Here is an 18,466-nt window from a genome sequence, read left to right on the forward strand (position 1 = left end):
ATCAAAAATTAAAAATAAAAAACCTACCTATGTTATCAAAATAATCCAATTTTTTATAAAACTTTCCAGTTTCCACTACCCTATGTTCTCAACCCAGGAGCGGTGGCAATTGTTGGTCAGGGGTTCAAATAAACCCCCTAACTTCCAATAAAAAGAAATAATTTTATATATAATTTCTTAAAAAAGAATCTCATCTCACGTGGGAGCACTGTGACGAGGCCAGTGTTCAATAATAGCATATAAAATCCAACCACAAGGCAGTGAGTAGTAGTATAAATAAATATAATATGAGATTAATGAATGCCCACGAATAAGGCACTGTCAGACATTCTCACACTACCTTCTTCAGTCAAAAAAGACATTCTCACAGTACTCCCTCCACACTCTCCGCTCCTAAAAAAAAAAAAAAAAAAAAAAAACTGCCAAAATGGCCGACGCTGCTATCCGATTCGGAATCATAGGCTGCGCCGAGATAGCTCGCAAGGTGTCGCGTGCAATCACACTCGCTCCGAACGCGAAACTCGCCGCCGTAGGCAGTCGGTCCTACGAGAAGGCCGCTCGATTCGCTGCCGAAAACAACTTCCCTTCCGATGCAAAGATCTACGGGTCCTACGAGGCAGTGCTGGACGACCCAAACGTGGACGCCGTGTATGTCCCCTTGCCGACGAGCCTTCACGTCCGGTGGGCCGTGCTCGCCGCCCAGAAGAAGAAGCATGTGCTGCTGGAGAAGCCTGTGGCTCTCAACGCCGTCGAGTTCGATGCCATCGTCGAGGCTTGTGAATCCAATGGGGTGCAGTTCATGGACGGGACCATGTGGATGCATAACCCTCGGACTGCCAAGATGAAAGAATTCCTCTCTGATAACCAGCGTTTCGGTCAGCCCAAATCGGTATGTATGCCTTTTCATTCATTTCATGCTTTGTTTTTGTTTATGATAGAGATTTCATGCTTTGTTGTTAATGAATTAGTGCTACATTTTTTTTTTTTTTTGAAATTTTTTTTTTCTAAAGTTAGCGTAATTTTACAGGAAAATTGCAGTTATGAATAAGACACACCTCTCTTTAAAATGCAAACAATATATTAACCTGGATGACTGAAAAAATGCGTTAAAAAATCTTGAACTTCGTATTATACTCTCCACTTAGTATTCGCAAAAGTTTTTTTTTTTTTTTTTTTTTTTGAGATTTTTAAAAACCTTTTTATTAAATAGTTTGCATTTCAGAGGAGGTGAGTATCTTATTCTAGACTAGAGGGAAGGTGAGTGAAATAAAATAAAATAAAAAAATTCTTGGGGATGGTCGCTACTATTGTTCCTTGATTTTATTTAGTCCTTCCTTATATGTTGTAATCCTGGAAGTTTTACTTCAAGGGAACATTCTGGGACATGTTGAATTTGATTAATAATATAGGATTGAGGGAATTTTTCTCTATGAATTGGTGCTAACTCTGGCCAATCTTAAGTGTTGATTCTTAGTTTTTTTTTTTTTAAAAACAATATTTTTATTATCTTGCTTGATGTGGATTCCAAGTAACTGATTTGTTTTTTAATTTCTGTTCTTGTCGAATTTTTGATGCATCAATATGGTCTCAGAGCCTTACCCTGAACCACTAAACTAGCCCTGAACAACCCAAACACTGTGACCGAAACCCCTCTTTTCACCACCCAAAGTTGTGAAACCACCACAAAACGCCAACCATATCCATCCACATATTGATCTCAATAGCAGCCCAAACACCATCGTCAAGGCTGAATCTACCCATTCTTAGGTGTTGATTCTTAGGTTTTCTATCCTTGTTGCTGGTTCTAAGAAACCCTAGGTGCTGATTTTTACTTATTTATTTATTGTTGTTGTTGAATTTTTGCTAAATGAATGTCTCGAGTGTAGTTAATTATAGTAGGTTTAGGAAAAGTTGAATTAACAATGAGGTCAAAACTCAGTATAAACTTATCAATAAAAAAGGGGGAAAAAAGAAGATAAATAGAATATACAATTTTTTTTTTTTGGATAGGTAATAAAAACTTTATTGATAAGAAAAGTACAATGAGTTTACGATAGTAAACTCACTGCAAAAAAGCGGATACAAACAGATCAAAGGGAAAAGCTAACAGAATTAATGAAATCAAGCAAAGAAGTACAATGCATAAAACCCCAAATATGATACCACTCAAACAAAGTCCTAGTTAGTAAAGACTTCAAAAGGTCCACAGGTCTTTTAGCGTCCTCAAATGTTTGGGCATTGCATTCCTTCCAAGTTAACCACATAAGACATGCCGGTACCATATTCCAAACATTGGAAGAATGAATGCCCAACCAATTCCACCATGTAGAAAGTAGAGAGACTACTGTCTTCGGCATCACCCACTGAACCCCAAACAAGTAGAAGACTTCACTCTACAAGGTATGGACAAACTTGCAAAGGTAGTAATAAATGATCCATGGTTTCCTCCTCACACCGACATAGGCAACACCAATTAACAAGAGGCAAGTTCTTCTTAACAAGGTTATCTAGTGTGAGAATCCCACCCCTAGTAGCTGTCCATAAGAAAAAAGACACCCTTCTAGGAACCTTAACACTCCAAATGCATTGCTATGGGAAAAAAACCAACGGAGCTTTCAATAATGATTTACAAAAAGAATCAAAGACAAGACTACGATTCAATTGCCAAACCATGGTATCATCACCCCCCATAGGTATTTTGGATGAGATATGGTACAAACTTTAACTTATGTTCACATTCATAGGTGGGGAAGAGGAGAAAGTTTCACAATGAAATAAAGTACGGTTATTAGAAGTTTAAGATAGTTATACATACATTCTGACAGATCTAAAAGCTCAAAGATTCCCAAAGAGCTCTTTCTCACCCACAATTAGCACATCACAAGATATTCCTAGCCTGAATCTCTAATTACGGCATGCGAAACTAAAATTTGTGTGTAAAAGAACTAAAGCATGGCCACACACACACATATATATGTATATATATATATATATATATATATATATAGGTGTTTGTTAAATTGGTGAATCGACATACAAAAGGGCATTGATATGGTGCGAGTGTGGTGCTTGGTAATCTATGTACCCTTCCAACTTTTAAGTCACATCAACAATTCTTTTATATTTGAATGCTTGGAGCCCTGGCTATAAGAAAATACAACAATCACAAAATTGATATCACCAATCAAACATATTAATCAAATAGCTTCTTTTAATGTTTTTGTCGTTGTCATATACTCTGCATCTATGATAGACAAAGCAATTGTCAACTGTAATGCCACCTTCTAACTAATGGCATAACTAGAAAGTTTGAAAGCATTTCTTATTAGCTATCTTCTCTCGTACGAATCATCAGCATTGTTAGAATCGACAAATCTAGCAACACTGCTTTACTGTCACTAGAATCTCTTCATTTAACAAGTCAATAGTCATAGTACTTCTCAAATATTGAGAGATCTATTTCACAGCTTGTCAACGTTCTTTATCAGGATTAACCATATGTCTGCTAACAACACTAATTGCGTGTGAAAATATTGAATGAGTGCAAATGATAATGGATGTTATGCTACTAACTGTACTAATATAGGTAACATGAGAGATGGCTCCTCTTCCTTGTCCTCAGATTATAGTGACAAAGCTGTTGAAAACCTAAAATATAACGGAATACTAATCAGCTTGTATTGTTGTATACTAAAGCATTCTAGCACTTTTTAATGTAATATCTTGGAGCTAAAGGTTAAAATGGAGGATTTTGATAATCATTTAATCACAATTGTATTGCAACAACAATGAAAGCTTGTTACTATTTTTTTTGTGATAGGTAATGAATGATTTTATTTTTTTGATAAGTAATATGTTTTATTAGAAAATAATAGAATGCACCAAGTACACAGGATGTATGCTAGATGTACATCACAACTAAGCTCTAAAGTCACAATGATCGATTAACTTTAATAAGTTTGACAAGGAACATCATAATGCCGACAACCATTCAAGCAAGAATTCTTAGAAAATTCAATTTCAGATCTAAAGTTGTCTTCTCACATTCTTCAAAGTTTCTAGCATTTCTTTCCCATCCTAGGCACCACATCAAGCAATGAGGGATGACCTTCCATATCTCACTGTTCTGATGTTGCCCAAATGGACCTTACCAACAAGCTAGTGGAATGACTGATTTTATTAAAAACCAAAAATGATTACATCTTCTCTTTGGAATGTGGGTATGCAGGAAGTATACCCCACTAAAACGCACAGAAAATTTTAAAATGTAGGGAATCTAAACAATAAGAGCTTGTTATTTATGAAGGAGTTGTATGGAATATTGTAGATTATGTTGCCGGTTCCCCCTTTTCTAAAAACATCAAATTTCAGATGTTAAGGTTTCTGCAGTTAATTATGCGGTATTGCAGTGTCAGGGTGTGGAAATTTTGGAGGTCTTGCTTGTGGCCTTGTGTTAGTGGGCTTGCCATAATAAATTCACTGGACATATGGATGCTTCCTCTCGCTGCAAGGGGAGTTTTAGGTCTTCTCGTTTTTTGATGCATGGGGTTCTCCGGGGGTTTTGGGGCTAGATATATTTATGAAGACACTAATGAATACCTATAAGAAATTTTTATTTTATTATATATATGTAAATTCCTAGAAGAAGTCTTAGATGCGAGATGACCCAAGATGAATTAACTTCATTCTTTTAACTGACTTCACTGCAATTTCCACCTCTCTCTCTATCTCTCTCTCTGTGTGTGAAAACAGACTTTGATACATGCTCAGGCATGTGCGAATATGCTACTAATGAATAAGCAAGCAAAAGAACAAGATAGACTCTGCTTTGCTGGGCTTGTACTTGGATTCCACCCCCTTGGCGTCTTTAATGATTATTAGTTTCAAAAAGCATCTGATGTCCCTGAAGAGACTTAATGCTATGTATGGCCTTCATTGTGTGGAGCATAGCTTTGGTTCTCTTTTATAGCTTCCAACTCTACTACCACTCTTACCATCATCAAAATGGGTGTGTGTGCAATTTGTAGGCAATCTTGTCTGCTAATGAAATTGTAAAACTAAAACTTGGAAATTCTAAATGAGATGGAAAACTTGTTTCTAGTTATCTTAAAAAGTCTTGAATATATATTATGATTGAACCTTTGGTGTTGAGGCTTCTGCAAAGTTTTCTACCTTTATCCTGTGTAGAAGGGAAAAATCTGACATAGAGTAGCAGAGAATTGGTTTAGATGTTGGATAAGATGACTCAATGAGTTCCTGGTCCTCTAATGCAAGAGATTGAATTTTATGGCCGCCTTGATGATGCAATGTGTCTATAAGAAGTTTTAACCTGATTTCTGCTGCTCATTTCACTGATTACTCCTTTTAAGTAATCATGTTTAATACAAGTAAGAGTATAGGATTAAATAAAAAAAAGGTTTAGGAGAAAAAAAAAATTGTAATGAATTTGTCTAAATGATATGGTAAATATAATAGTGATTCTATGTGGCTGTTTTTTGATAAATTCAATAGTTACAACCGCCTGGGGTTGTGGGGGTTGGGGGGGGGGGTGGTTGGTTGAACTCTGGATGTCTCAATTGGAAACACTAGCATACAATAATATTTCTTATATTAGTTAAAAGGTCAGATCCTACTGTTAAGGGCACATCTGATGTCTATCAAAGAAGTACGGGGCATGTTTTTGAAGTTAATTAGTGACTTTCAAATTTCTGATGCTTCATGAAGTTTTGCATGCATTTTTAGTAAGCATGTGAGAACTAGCGTATTTAATGTGGTTATGGGTGGCTCCCATGCCAAAGTTTCTGTTCAATGTAGGTGGCAAATAATCAGGGTTAAGGCATTAATGTCAGCTGCTGATAAATAATTTCATTTTTGAAGATTTTTTTATTTTAGCTTTCTAAGACAATCAGTTTTGGATCTGCAGATACAAACCATCTTTACATTTGCTGCTGATCCTGATTTTCTTAAGAATGACATTCGTGTCAAGCCAGATCTTGATGCACATGGTGCTCTTGGAGATGCTGGGTGGTATTGCATAAGGTCAATCCTGTGGGTTGCTGACTATGAGTTGCCTAAAACAGTAATAGCCTTGCATGGAGCAGTATTAAATGATGCAGGAGTGATTTTATCTTGTGGTGCTTCTCTACACTGGGATGATGGGAAAGTAGCCACCTTTCACTGCTCTTTCTTGTCACATTTGACCATGGATATAACTGCTATTGGGACGAAGGGAACTTTACATCTTCATGATTTTGTCGTTCCTTTTCAAGAAAAGGAGGCTTCTTTTTCTGCGGGTTCTGAGTGCTGGTTCAATGAACTTGTGTCAGGATGGGAACCGCCGCCAAGTAAGCAAATTGTCACCACAGATCTTCCTCAGGAGGCTCTCATGGTGAAGGAATTTTCTAGTTTGGTAGAAGCTATCAAAGTGAAGGGCTCGAAACCTGAGAAGAAGTGGCCAACCATCAGTAGGAAAACGCAGCTAGTATTAGATGCAGTCAAGGCATCAATTGAAAAAGGCTTTGAGCCTGTAGAGCTCGGGAATTAATTGAAATGTCTTGATACTGTGGTTTCTCATTGAACTGTATTGCTGTTTATTGCATGTCAAATAAGGCATTGCCATTCTGTTATCGACTTGACACATGCATATTTATATTTATATATTCTGATGTTTGCTTGTTTGTATTGATATGCAAAGCCTGGTATGCAGTGCTTTCAAGATTTGATTGTGAATTGGAAGACTACGTTATAGTAGTTTGTTTCACACCAAATTAGCATACATATGAAGTGGAAGCTTGATTGGAATGCCTTGTTAGTACGGCTGGATTGAGATGCATTCATCTACTGCTTCATAGAAGCATGATATACCAAGTTATGAGCGCAAAGCCAAGGCACCACATATAGGCGAATTAAACCACGAAGATGAGCATTTCCCCAAAACATGTTCTCTTAAAATTTTCCATTACCGAATTGGGCATTATATGAAAATCATTCTGGAACGGCTCTGGATTATGTGAAGTCTGAGTTTGAGAGAGAGCCTAAGAGTGATCCAAACCATCATGAAAATGCTTGAAAACATTTGAGTTCATTACATATTGTTCGACACTAATCAGTAATCTCTTAATGGTAGTAGTCTGTATTCTGAATTTTAACCCTTTACCTGTTTCAATGCGAAATGTGATAAATGTATTTTAATTTAAAGTAATTTTATAAGCCTCATCCAATTACAACCAACTGCCAGACACATATGATCATGCTATGCAAGCTACAAAGGCACCGACCTAGTGCAAGGTTCTAATAATCTAATTGACCCTCTACATGAAGTAGAAAGTACTCAGGTTAGAACATTATATACCTATGGTTTCTTTGTTAATGCATTAATTTGAAAGGTTTGAAGATGATACCGGGTGGTGGGGTGGTAATTTCACTAATGGTGCCTTGAGTCTAAAGAAAAGACCGTCCATGTCTACTATTACCATGGTTTCTAAGTGAGCATGCGAAAGCAAAAATTAAAATCATGCATAAGCATACAGAAATTGACATCTTATAGAAAGTTGTAAACAAGATAGGCTCAGAGCCTAGGCCTAAGGCCCCTATTACAAAACAGCCCTCACCCCATTATTTAAAAAAAAAAAAAAAATCCAAAACTTTATGATAATAATTAGTTTTTATTTTTTAAAATGGTTGTGAACTATTTTTCACTCATTTAATAAGGCCTCCAAAATTTTAGACCAATAGAAATTCAACCCAATTGAAACCTAAATTGTTTGAAAAAAAAGTTTGTTGTAAATGTGTCGAATCATTGATAATAATGATTAATTTCTCCTAACAATGTGATGCTTTAATTTTTGTAAACCAATATCCTATATAGTAGATTGTCAATTTAACCACTTGATCTCTTACATGGCCATACACCAAGCAATCCCTTTCTCTCTTAACACCAAAATAAAAAATGGAAAATTAGATTACAACATTTTGTTTTATTGTTGTTGTTGAGAATCAAGACTTTGAACTTTATTAAATAGTAGGCAAAACTGCTTGATCAGTAGCAATGGTGTGCGATGGGACATCTTCTATCCACACTTGAAAACCAGTGACATCATTCTCCTCTCTACGTAGGAGCTTTTCTCTCTCACTCTAGGTGAGTCTTTCTTCCCACGGGGCTCAGGCACTGTGGAACTCCAAGAAAACACAAAATGGATTCAGATTTCATTGAGAGGCTACAAAAAATACAACTCACGGAAGAAGAGGGTGAAGTAGTCAAGATAAACTTAGCCCACAGAGAGAAGACTATTGAAGAATGTTCACTCACACTGTTAGGCAGATTCCTAACTAACAGACCATACAACCAAAGAGCAGCAAAATCACTACTACGATCTGTGTGGAAGCTTGGAAATGACTTGAGGATCGTGGATGTGGGGGAAGGGCTATTTCAATTTCGATTTAAGCTGGAGAGCCAATTAACTTGGGTATTAGAAAATGGCCCTTGGAGTTTTGACAACAATCTTTTGGTTCTTCGACGATGGGAGAGGGGTATGACAGCAAACTCTGTCACTTTTCCAACCCTTCCTATATGGGTTCAAGTATGGGGTTTACCTTTTGACTTGATAAATGAAGAAGCGGGGTGGGAAATTGGCAAAGGGCTAGGTCAAGTGTATGAGGTAGACAACAAAACTTTCCTATCGGATCAAGCTCGTTTCATCAGAATTCGAGTTGGGATCCCTTTGGAAAAGCCGATTCGTCGAGGTGGATGGGTTGCAAATCCTGAGGGAGACCAGGTGCAAGTTGGTTTCAAGTACGAACGGCTGGTGGGATTATGCTACCAATGTGGTAAGCTCGGCCATGAGATGAAGGATTGCTCAGTTCAGGGGTCCTCACAGCAAGCGGAAAAGCCATATGGAGATTGGCTAAAGGCGGGCTTTCGCCGGAAGGACATGGGAGCAGACCGGGCAAAAACCAATGCGCCACCACCTGCACCGGCGCTAGAACCATCACAGAGCCATACGGTTGCAATTAATTCCCATGATGAGGTGGCGGGAAGTATGGGAATTAATGACAATCATGAACGGACAGACAACGGCTCAGAAATAAATTGCCCGAAATCTCATGTAACGGTTTCTCAGAAAATCCAGGTCAGTGAGGAAGTAAATACAGAGCACTTATGGGGAGCGAAATTTTCGGAACCGGACAGCATTAATGGGGTGAGTAATACGCAGATGGGAATAAGGGGAATGGAGATTACCGGTTTAGAGACAGCTGCCTTACATGCGTTGAATTCAACGCTCATCAACGTGCCTATCAATTATGAGAAACGGCAAACACATGCTGACCAATCAATATGCATACAGCAGCCACGTGAGAAGTCATCTGTTTTGGAAACGCATGGTCAGTCACGTGAGGCAGCAACTAATGCAACCTGGAAAAGAATCAAGCGCCCCCAAAAATCAGAAACAAACCCTAGCCACCAAAGTTTATGCGGCACAAAGAGAGCCCAACCTGGAGACACGGGCTGTGAAGAAGAAAAGAATGAAAAAAGGAGAAAAAGAATGGAAGGAAAGAAAGAAAACCCAAACAACCCAACGGTGGAGGCTGCTAGGCAGCCCCGCCGAGAACAATGAAACTCATGTCTTGGAACTGCCGGGGGCTTGGGAACCAACGTGCAGTGGATGTACTCTCACACTTAGTGCGGGTAAAAGCTCCCAAAATTTTGTTTCTAATGGAAACAAAACGATCCTTGGAGGAGATGAGATGGATTCAGAATGACTTACCCTATCGATGTATGTTTGTGGTACCTAGTGTTCGACGCAGTGGAGGCCTTGCTTTGCTTTGGATGGAGGAGATTGATTTGCACATCCAAACCTTCACTTTAAACCATATTGATGCTCTCATAATGGATGATCCAGCAAACCATTGGCGATTGACAGGATTCTATGGTTGGCCAGAGGAACAAAGGAAGCAAGAATCATGGCAACTCCTAAAACACCTCCACTCTAGACACTCCGTCCCATGGCTTTGCTTTGGGGATTTCAATGAAATCCTTCAATCAGAAGAGAAACAAGGCGGATTGCCTAAACCATTGGCCCCCATGCTGAATTTTCGGGAAGCTCTTTGTATTGTGGGTTGGTGGATTTGGGTTACCAGGGTAATATGTTTACATGGACTAATGGGCGTGATGATTTAGTGCAGGAACGATTGGATAGGGCATGCGCCACGATTGAATGGAGGGATAAATTTGCTCAAGTGCAAGTCACTCACCTTGAGGCATCTTATTCGGACCACAACCCAATTCTTGTCACTACTCACATTCGGCCTCACCCCACCTTGAAGAAGAAGATACCACACAGATTTGAGGAGAGATGGGCCACTCACCCTGACTGTGAAAATATCATACAGATGGCATGGGACTCAATTGTACCGAATGGAAGCCCAATGGCGAAGCTGTTTGAAAAAATAAAAAGATGTCGTTTTGCCCTTGTTGATTGGAGTCGAATTACCTTTGGACTCTCAAAACCACAATTGCAGGAAAAACAAAAAATCTTGGAAGAGTTGTGCATACAGAACAGAGCCGAGAATGTAAGAACCATCAAAAGCCTTAAGGCCGAAATTACAAACATTATCCACCAAGATGAGCTTTTTTGGCGACAAAGATCCCGATCAATTTGGCTACCTGCTGGAGACAAGAACACAAAATATTTTCACAACCGTGCTAGCCAACGCCGAAGAAAGAACCATATCTCTGGAGTGTTTGATTCTGATGAGAGATGGTGCACTTCTGATGAGCAAATTGCCAAAGTAGCCGAATCTTACTTCCAAGAATTGTTCTCCACGGCCCACCCACAAAACATGGAGAGTGTCTTACAATCAGTTCAACGAAAAGTCACCCCACACATGAATGAGAGCCTAACCCGTCCATACACTGCTGATGAAGTCAGATTGGCCCTTTTTCAGATGCACCCATCAAAATCACCCGGACCGGATGGTATGTCCCCTTTTTTCTTTCAGAAATATTGGCATATTATAGGCAATGATGTTACTGAAGCTATTTTATCTTTTTTACGATCTGCCCATATGTTGAAAAAAATGAACCACACACATATTGTCTTGATCCCAAAAAAGAAAGACCCAAAATACCTGGTAGACTATAGACCCATTAGCTTGAGCAATGTTGTGTCTCGGATAATTTCAAAAGTTATTGCTAATCGATTGAAGCTTATCTTGCCTAATGTGATTTCTGACTCTCAGAGTGCCTTTGTGCCAAACCGTCTTATTACTGATAATACAACAGTTGCCTATGAGATTCTACACAGAATGAGAAACAGAAGAAGAGGGAAAGTGGGCCAAATGGCGGTTAAGCTGGACATTAGTAAAGCCTATGATCGGGTAGAGTGGTCTTTTTTGCAGGGTATTATGCAGAAATTGGGATTTGATCCAAGATGGGTGAACTTGGCCATGGAGACAGTCACTACAGCTTCTTATTCAGTCTTCATCAATGGGGAGCCCAAGGGGTGGATCACTCAATCTAGGGGTATTAGGCAAGGAGACCCACTATCTCCTTACCTTTTCCTCTTGTGTGCAGAAGGCCTCACAGCACTATTGAATAAGGCAGTTGAGAATCGGGTGGTAAATGGAATTATGTCTAGCCAAAATGGGGTGTGTATCTCCCACCTCCTTTTTGCAGACGATAGTTTACTATTTTGTAAAGCCACGGTTGGAGAGTGTCAACAACTTTTGAGTATTCTTGGCCAATATGAGGCTGCATCGGGACAAGCAATCAATCGCCAAAAAACCTCCCTATTTTTTAGCAAGAACACAAATCCGGAAATACGGAGATTGATCCAACAACAAATGGGGGCTAGAGTAATGACCAATACTGACAAATACCTTGGTCTACCAATGACTTGTGGTAAATCAAAGGTAAACACCTTCAAAGAACTAGAAGAAAAAATTTCCAAGCGTGTGTTGGGGTGGAAGGAGAAGTTTATATCAAAGGCAGGCCGGGAGGTCCTTATAAAAACAGTGGCACAAGCAATCCCCACATACGCCATGAGCCTTTTTAAGCTTCCCAAAACCATGTGTGACTCCATCAATTCCTTGCTAGCAAAATATTGGTGGGGACAAAACAAGGAAGAGAGAAAGATCCATTGGGTTAATTGGAAAAAACTATGCACAAGCAAGCAGGAAGGGGGGATGGGTTTTAGAGATTTGCACTCTTTCAACTTGGCTATGCTCTCAAAGCAAGCATGGAGACTAACCCAAGACACAAATTCCCTGTTTTACAAGGTGTATAAGGCGCGGTACTTCCCTAATTGTTCATTCATGACAGCTCAATTGGGGAGCAACCCGTCCTTTGTTTGGAGAAGCCTACTAGCAGCAAGAGACATCATCTTCAATGGATCAAAGTGGCGGGTGGGAGACGGCAAAACAGTGGGGGTCTACTCTCATAAATGGCTGTCTCACCCTCCAATTCCTCTGAATGAACAAGCCCAAGACATGAAGGTCTGTGAGCTCTTGGATGTTCAGTCTCGGCAATGGGACAGGGGAAAAATAGAGACTTTGTTTGCACCAAGGACAAGGCAGGAAATTCTGGCAATACCGTTGGACCACCTCAACTCTCCGGACTTGCTGGTTTGGACAGAAAATGCAGCTGCAAAGTTCACTGTTAAAACTGCTTACCAACTTGCACTCCGCTTGACTAAGCAACCATGGGCAGAACACTCTCTCAGCCGTGCCTATAAGCCTATTTGGAGCGGAATCTGGGCACTCAACGTACCACCCAAAGTCCGAACGTTTTTATGGAGAGCTTGCTCCAATTGTCTTCCAACCAGGGAAAATCTCCATAGACGCCGAGTTCGAGTGGATACCAGATGTGATCTCTGTCATTACCGGTCCGAGAACACAAGCCACATCTTATGGGAATGCCCATTTGCACAAAATGTGTGGGCATTGATGAGTAGCCGAATCCAAAAATGCAGAAACATGGCTGACGACTTCTTCCAATTATTCAGAATGGTGCGCGACAGACTCACCCAACGAGACCTTGAGCAATGGGCAACTACGGTGTGGTCAATTTGGAATGCAAGAAACAGGTTCTACTTTGAGCATGTCCAACTCCAACCAAAAGCAATTGTTGATGTCGCTTGCGGACTACTAGAGGAGTACCAACGGCTCATGAATATACAGTAAAAAGTCATCGGTTGTGTTCTGTTTTTTTCTGCTGCATATTTGTATCGGGTTTGTGCTGCTGTGCTGCAATTCTGTTATGCTGTAATGCTGTATCAGCTCTTATTTTTTTAAAACCCCGACACTGTTCAATGGGGTCAATGTGTATTGTGCTGAATTTTAACATTAATGAAGTTCTATCGTATTGGATGTCAAAAAAAAAGAAAACCAGTGACATGTCGTGCATGTCGAGTTAGGTTGTGGGCTATATTATTTCTTTCTCTACGAACATGTGAAAACCTAATACAATGAAATAAATTTGCAAAACATTTAACATCTTGACTAAATAAACCAAAGGATGCCAAAGAGTACGAGTCTGCATTCAAAGCGTTTAAAACCATCTCTGAATCTCCCTTTGGGATGATGACATCATTCAAACTCAGATTAGCAGCAAACTGTAGAGCCTTCGATGTATCCAAAGTTTCAAGCTCCACAACAGTTAAGGGGAGAGGGATGATTTCGACCATGTGCCAAGCCCTTCCTTGGCAATCTCGAATAAACACTCCAATCCCTGCCCTATCTTCTTCTTGAAACAGTGCATCAATGTAATTTGTGCCTAAAACCTCCACAGTTACATCAATAGTCGATCTCCAGAACAACACTAATCCACCTCCCTTATTTGATCTTGGGGCAATGAATATATTCTCACACCTTATCTTCCTCAACATATTTTTTTGCCTAGCTTCATCTGCCAATGTTTTGGCTAAAAACACGATAGAGGGATCTTTTGGCTACACTAAATTCGCAAGCTCATTCTCTGTACATGGGTTCCCAAGCCTACGACAATCCCACATAAGACCACTCATGGCGATTGGCGGGGCTGACACACAGCCTCCACCATTGAAAAAGAAGAACTCCCATCATCCTTAGAAACCAATCTGCGTTTACCTGGTAACTCTAGATGATCCTCCCCACCTCTCTTGCTGCATACTAATTTTGCTGCCCCATTTTTTTTCACCACCCTTGCACATGCTTGATATTTCATTCCCCCTCTGGTATAAGTTTTTTTAGGAGTGGCTGTGTTAAGTTTTTGTTGGACAGATTGTGCATGCACACGGCCAAACCCCTTAAGTTGCCCTCGTGCTTGTACCAATCCTACCTCACGTGCCCCACTCCCTTCCTTTGCTTCATCACATTGATTCTGAGGAGTAATTTCAGCATTGCTTGCCTCTTTTGCCTTTATTTCCCCATTTGTGTGTTTTCCAAACTTGATTAGGGCCTCATCAATTTCCCTTATTTGGATATTAAACAGCTCAGCAGACAAGATTGATTTGGGAAGTAATATCTCTGAATTAATGTTTTCCTCACCTGGAATCTAGTTCAAATTTGGTTCGGATTCATTTGAGACTGACTTCCCGTTTGAAATAAATGCAGCCTCTGTTTGTAACGTCTTCCCCCTACACACGGTTTCAGCATTCAATGGTTCTCTACATTTATTGCTTCCTTCCTCCACCGTTACCTCCATGTCGGACTGGATATTTTCTGGTGAAACCCCTTTAAAAAAAGTTCCAATTAATTTTGTTATATTTTATGCTTGAATTTTGATATTTGATTCTTTATATGAACTTTACTTTGGTTTGGTTAGTATCAATCCATCAAGCTATGTATTTAATTCATTAAATTAACCCTAATTTGGTTAATGTTAAAAAAATTATTCAATTTTATATTTAAATATAAAAGACTGTACCTAAATTTATTGCCTTAGAACCCAAACTATATCGAGCTGGCTATGACTATAAAAAAACATGTATAAACATATGACATGAATGACCATTAATTCATTATTAAAGATTAGCCCTTGATAACCCCAACAGAGTAACCATTGTGAGAAATTGTGACCTTGGTCTTGGGTGTTGGGTTTGTGGGGGGAGGGTTCTCATGAAATATTGTTTTTAAAAATGGTGGCTTAAGTGATGATGTTTCTTAGACCAGAGATTTTATATTGGAGTCGACACTTCTTTTATTAAAACATTAAAAAATCCTAAAAAAGAGAGTATTTATTTCATAAATAACTTTGAATTTTCATTATTTTAGATTATAAAAAGGAAAATTACATAACTTTGTCTCCTAGGTACAATCTAAAAAAAAAGAAAATTGCTTTGGTTCCTAGTTACATTAAAAAAAAAAATGTAAAATTACATAGATAAGCATGGACTAAAACCATTGATATAAGTTTAGAAGGTACATTACAGATATGGGAAGGGAATAGGCACTCGTTTCGCTCGACTGAAATCAGTCTTCTAGGAATTAATGGCCATGGATTCATGTCATGCAAATATAAAAGCATAATACAACATTCTAAATATGTCATAGAAAGCAAACTGTTAATGTGAGTGTTTAAAAAGCATATTTGAAACCCTAATCTATAGTTGCATGTTCATGTTTTGATCATCCCATATCATATATATATATATATATATATATATATGAACATGATTGCAAAAAATTAAAAAGCTAAATTGGAAACTATACCCCTAAAGTTTGGGGGTGTTTGGATTTTACACCCTGAAGTTTCAAAATTTGGATTTTACTCCCTAAAGTTCTATTTTGTTTACATCAACAGTCACTCCATCATATCTTCCATTAAGTGCCACAAAAACTTGCCATGCGACACGCGTTTAGTTTATCCAATAAAATGGTGCCGCATCATTTTTGTAGCCCAAAAAAAAATAAAATAAAATAAAAATGACTGATGTGGCATCATTTTATTGGATGAATTAAACACGAGTGGCAAACTTATGTTGCACTTAACGGAACATACAGATGGAAGGGCTATTGATGTTAACAAAGTAAAACTTTAAGTGGTAAAATCCAAATTTTGAAATTTCAAGGGGTAAAATCCAAACACCCCAAAACTTTGGGGGTGTAGTTTGCAATCATATTTTTTTTTCTGGAATCATCTTTTTAAAATTTTTAATTAATCATCTATTTTTAGAAGATATATCAACTTATTTATAAACATAACTATTGATGAAAATTGTCTTGTGCATGTAAGTTCTCTTCACTTTAAGTTTAAGCTAATGAGATTTTGATATTTAATTAATTATAATTAATTAGGTGAGAACAAATCATAATTTACTAATTATAATCATGTATAGTAAACCCTAAGTTCAAGAATACATTTTGCCTACTAAAACTTGTCATGGCTTGATCTCTTAATCTATTTGTTCGATCGTTAGGAGTTATGGTTTTCCCTTGAAATTGGCATTTTGGTCATCTAATAGTCAAAATGACATTTGTATCCTTATGTTATGAAATTTCTCTTTTACCCTTGGTTTTAGATTAAGGAATGGGTTACAAAATGGGGTGTCTACAATCTCACTTACAAATATTTATTGAGTGAGGCCTTACATGCATGTGAGGTGAAATATTTATAGTCGTGTGTTTGGTATCACTTGTCCAACTCATACAGACATGACACACATACATGCCTACACCACACACACATATGGGTTGGATTCAAATTATTCTTAGTGTAACTTTTGTCAACGTTACACCATGTAATAACTTTCTATTGAATGTTTTGTTTTTCGACAAACCCTCATTTGGATTAAATTATCTCCTTATATCTTTCACACTTTCAAATATCTTTTTGATCAAAGATTTATAACTAACTCATCTACAGAAAAAGTTTAAATTTCAAGTTTGTTGTTTTTTAAAATTATGCATAAAAGTGAATTTATGAATTGAATAATATATAACATTATACTAAAATGAAATTTGACATGCGTGTTAATAAGAATGAGAATGTATAATTCATTGATGAAAATTTTAAACGGGAAAAAAAGAGATTCCCCCCCTTTATATTTGGGGTAGGTTACAATTCCCCCCCTAAACTTTAAAATTGAGGAATTTCCCCCCTCATGTATTGTAAATGAGCAAATAGCCCATACTATCAACTTCTCTATTAAAAATAATGAAATCTTTTGATTCTTGAAATATTCCATTGTGTAATAACTAAAACACCCCAACTAATTACTAAGCACTTTCCCTTTTATGTTTGGGCCTTTGGGGTAGTTTACAATTTCCCTCATAAACTTTGAAATCGAGCAATTTCCTCCTTTATATTTTGAAAATTAGCAAATATTCTCAGGGTTGGCCCAACATAATTTGGGGCCTAAGGTGAAAAATTTATGTGGGACATTTTATATGTAAACATTAACAAGATAAAATTATTTAATATTAATTAAATTAAGAATAATTTGTTGCATTAAATTCATAAATTGATGAATAATACTAAATAAACTAAGGTTAATTTCATATATAAGATTCATTATCATAATTGAAGAATAAATTTTATCAAAAAAAAAAAAACTTTAACTTGGATAAATGACGATGCATAGTTAAGTACAATTGTAATCTAAATTTTTAATTTTATATCTTCTTTTAGAGAGAGAGAGAGAGAGAGAGAGAGAGATTATTTGGTGTGTGGCTTTGTAGGAGATTAGTTTACAAAAATTAAAGTCTTAAATGATTAGGAGAGATTAGACATCATTGATGATCTAACCCATTTGCAACATTCTTTTTTGGAAATATTTTAGGGTTTCAATTGGGTTAAATTTAAATTTCTATTGGACTCCCATTTTGGAAGTCTCTTGTTAGAAATGAAAAATAAAAATACTAAAGGTATTACAAAATGTTCACAATATGATGTGATAATGACTGTGATTGATGAACTTCAATAATCTAATTAACGAGTTTTTGTATTATCTTTTTCTTAATGATTGGTGATATGTTAGTTTGTAAGCTTAAAGTAAAATTTGGAATATCACTAGCATAACTCAAAAATAAAAAGTGGTGAATCTTTTTTTTTTTTTTTTTTTGAGAAAGCTTTAACGTATGGCATTTGCTCCTGATGATAACTCTTTATTATCAGACCAAGACACCAATTGGTTTTTTATGTAGGTGGGGATTGAATTAGGGATGACAATTTTTGCTTGACCCGTGAGTACCCGGCTCGACCCGACCCTAATGGGTTGGGTTTTACCCAGCCCAATAAAGAATAGGGTCGGGTTTGGGTTTAAAAAAAAAAAACCCGAAGCGGGTTTGGGTTGGGTCTAGGTTTTGGTAAAAACCCGGCCCAAACCCGGACCTAACCTAACCTAGTTATATCCTAATTACTAAAACACCCTCATATATATATATATATAGATAAACTTATTCAATACCCTAACCCTATCTCATTCTCCCATTCTCATCACACAGCCACCACCCACCCTCTCTCAAATCTCCAGTCACTCTCACGGCCACA

At 37.7% G+C, this 18,466-nt stretch overlaps 2 protein-coding genes across 2 annotated transcripts; both read left to right on the top strand.

Moving 5' to 3' along the window:
* The first annotated feature begins 290 nt into the window (after nt 1-290).
* On the top strand, nt 291-6,729 carry LOC115975453 (uncharacterized oxidoreductase At4g09670). Its single transcript, XM_031096233.1, has 2 exons — nt 291-889; nt 5,924-6,729. Exons 1-2 carry the CDS (start codon nt 428-430, stop codon nt 6,542-6,544), a joined length of 1,083 nt encoding a protein of 360 aa, XP_030952093.1. The 5' UTR covers nt 291-427; the 3' UTR covers nt 6,545-6,729.
* A 1,463-nt stretch (nt 6,730-8,192) lies between these two features.
* LOC115963692 lies at nt 8,193-13,179 on the top strand. Its single transcript, XM_031082808.1, has 3 exons — nt 8,193-9,381; nt 9,900-10,138; nt 10,183-13,179. The coding sequence occupies exons 1-3, from the start codon at nt 8,193-8,195 to the stop codon at nt 13,177-13,179; spliced, it is 4,425 nt and encodes a 1,474-aa protein (XP_030938668.1).
* Nucleotides 13,180-18,466: the final 5,287 nt, after the last annotated feature.

This window comes from Quercus lobata, chromosome 2 (assembly GCF_001633185.2).
Source record: "Quercus lobata isolate SW786 chromosome 2, ValleyOak3.0 Primary Assembly, whole genome shotgun sequence".
NCBI lineage: Eukaryota > Viridiplantae > Streptophyta > Magnoliopsida > Fagales > Fagaceae > Quercus > Quercus lobata.

Excerpts from the sequence above, each read along its gene's own strand:
- LOC115963692 (XM_031082808.1), top strand. The coding sequence starts at position 8,193 with ATGGATTCAGATTTCATTGAGAGGCTACAAAAAATACAACTCACGGAA. Across the intron at positions 9,382-9,899 it reads ATCTGTTTTGGAAACGCATG|CAAACCATTGGCGATTGACA; the intron begins GTCAGTCACGTG and ends TGGATGATCCAG. Across the intron at positions 10,139-10,182 it reads GGTGGATTTGGGTTACCAGG|GAACGATTGGATAGGGCATG; the intron begins GTAATATGTTTA and ends GATTTAGTGCAG.
- LOC115975453 (XM_031096233.1), top strand. The coding sequence starts at position 428 with ATGGCCGACGCTGCTATCCGATTCGGAATCATAGGCTGCGCCGAGATA. Across the intron at positions 890-5,923 it reads GTTTCGGTCAGCCCAAATCG|ATACAAACCATCTTTACATT; the intron begins GTATGTATGCCT and ends TTGGATCTGCAG.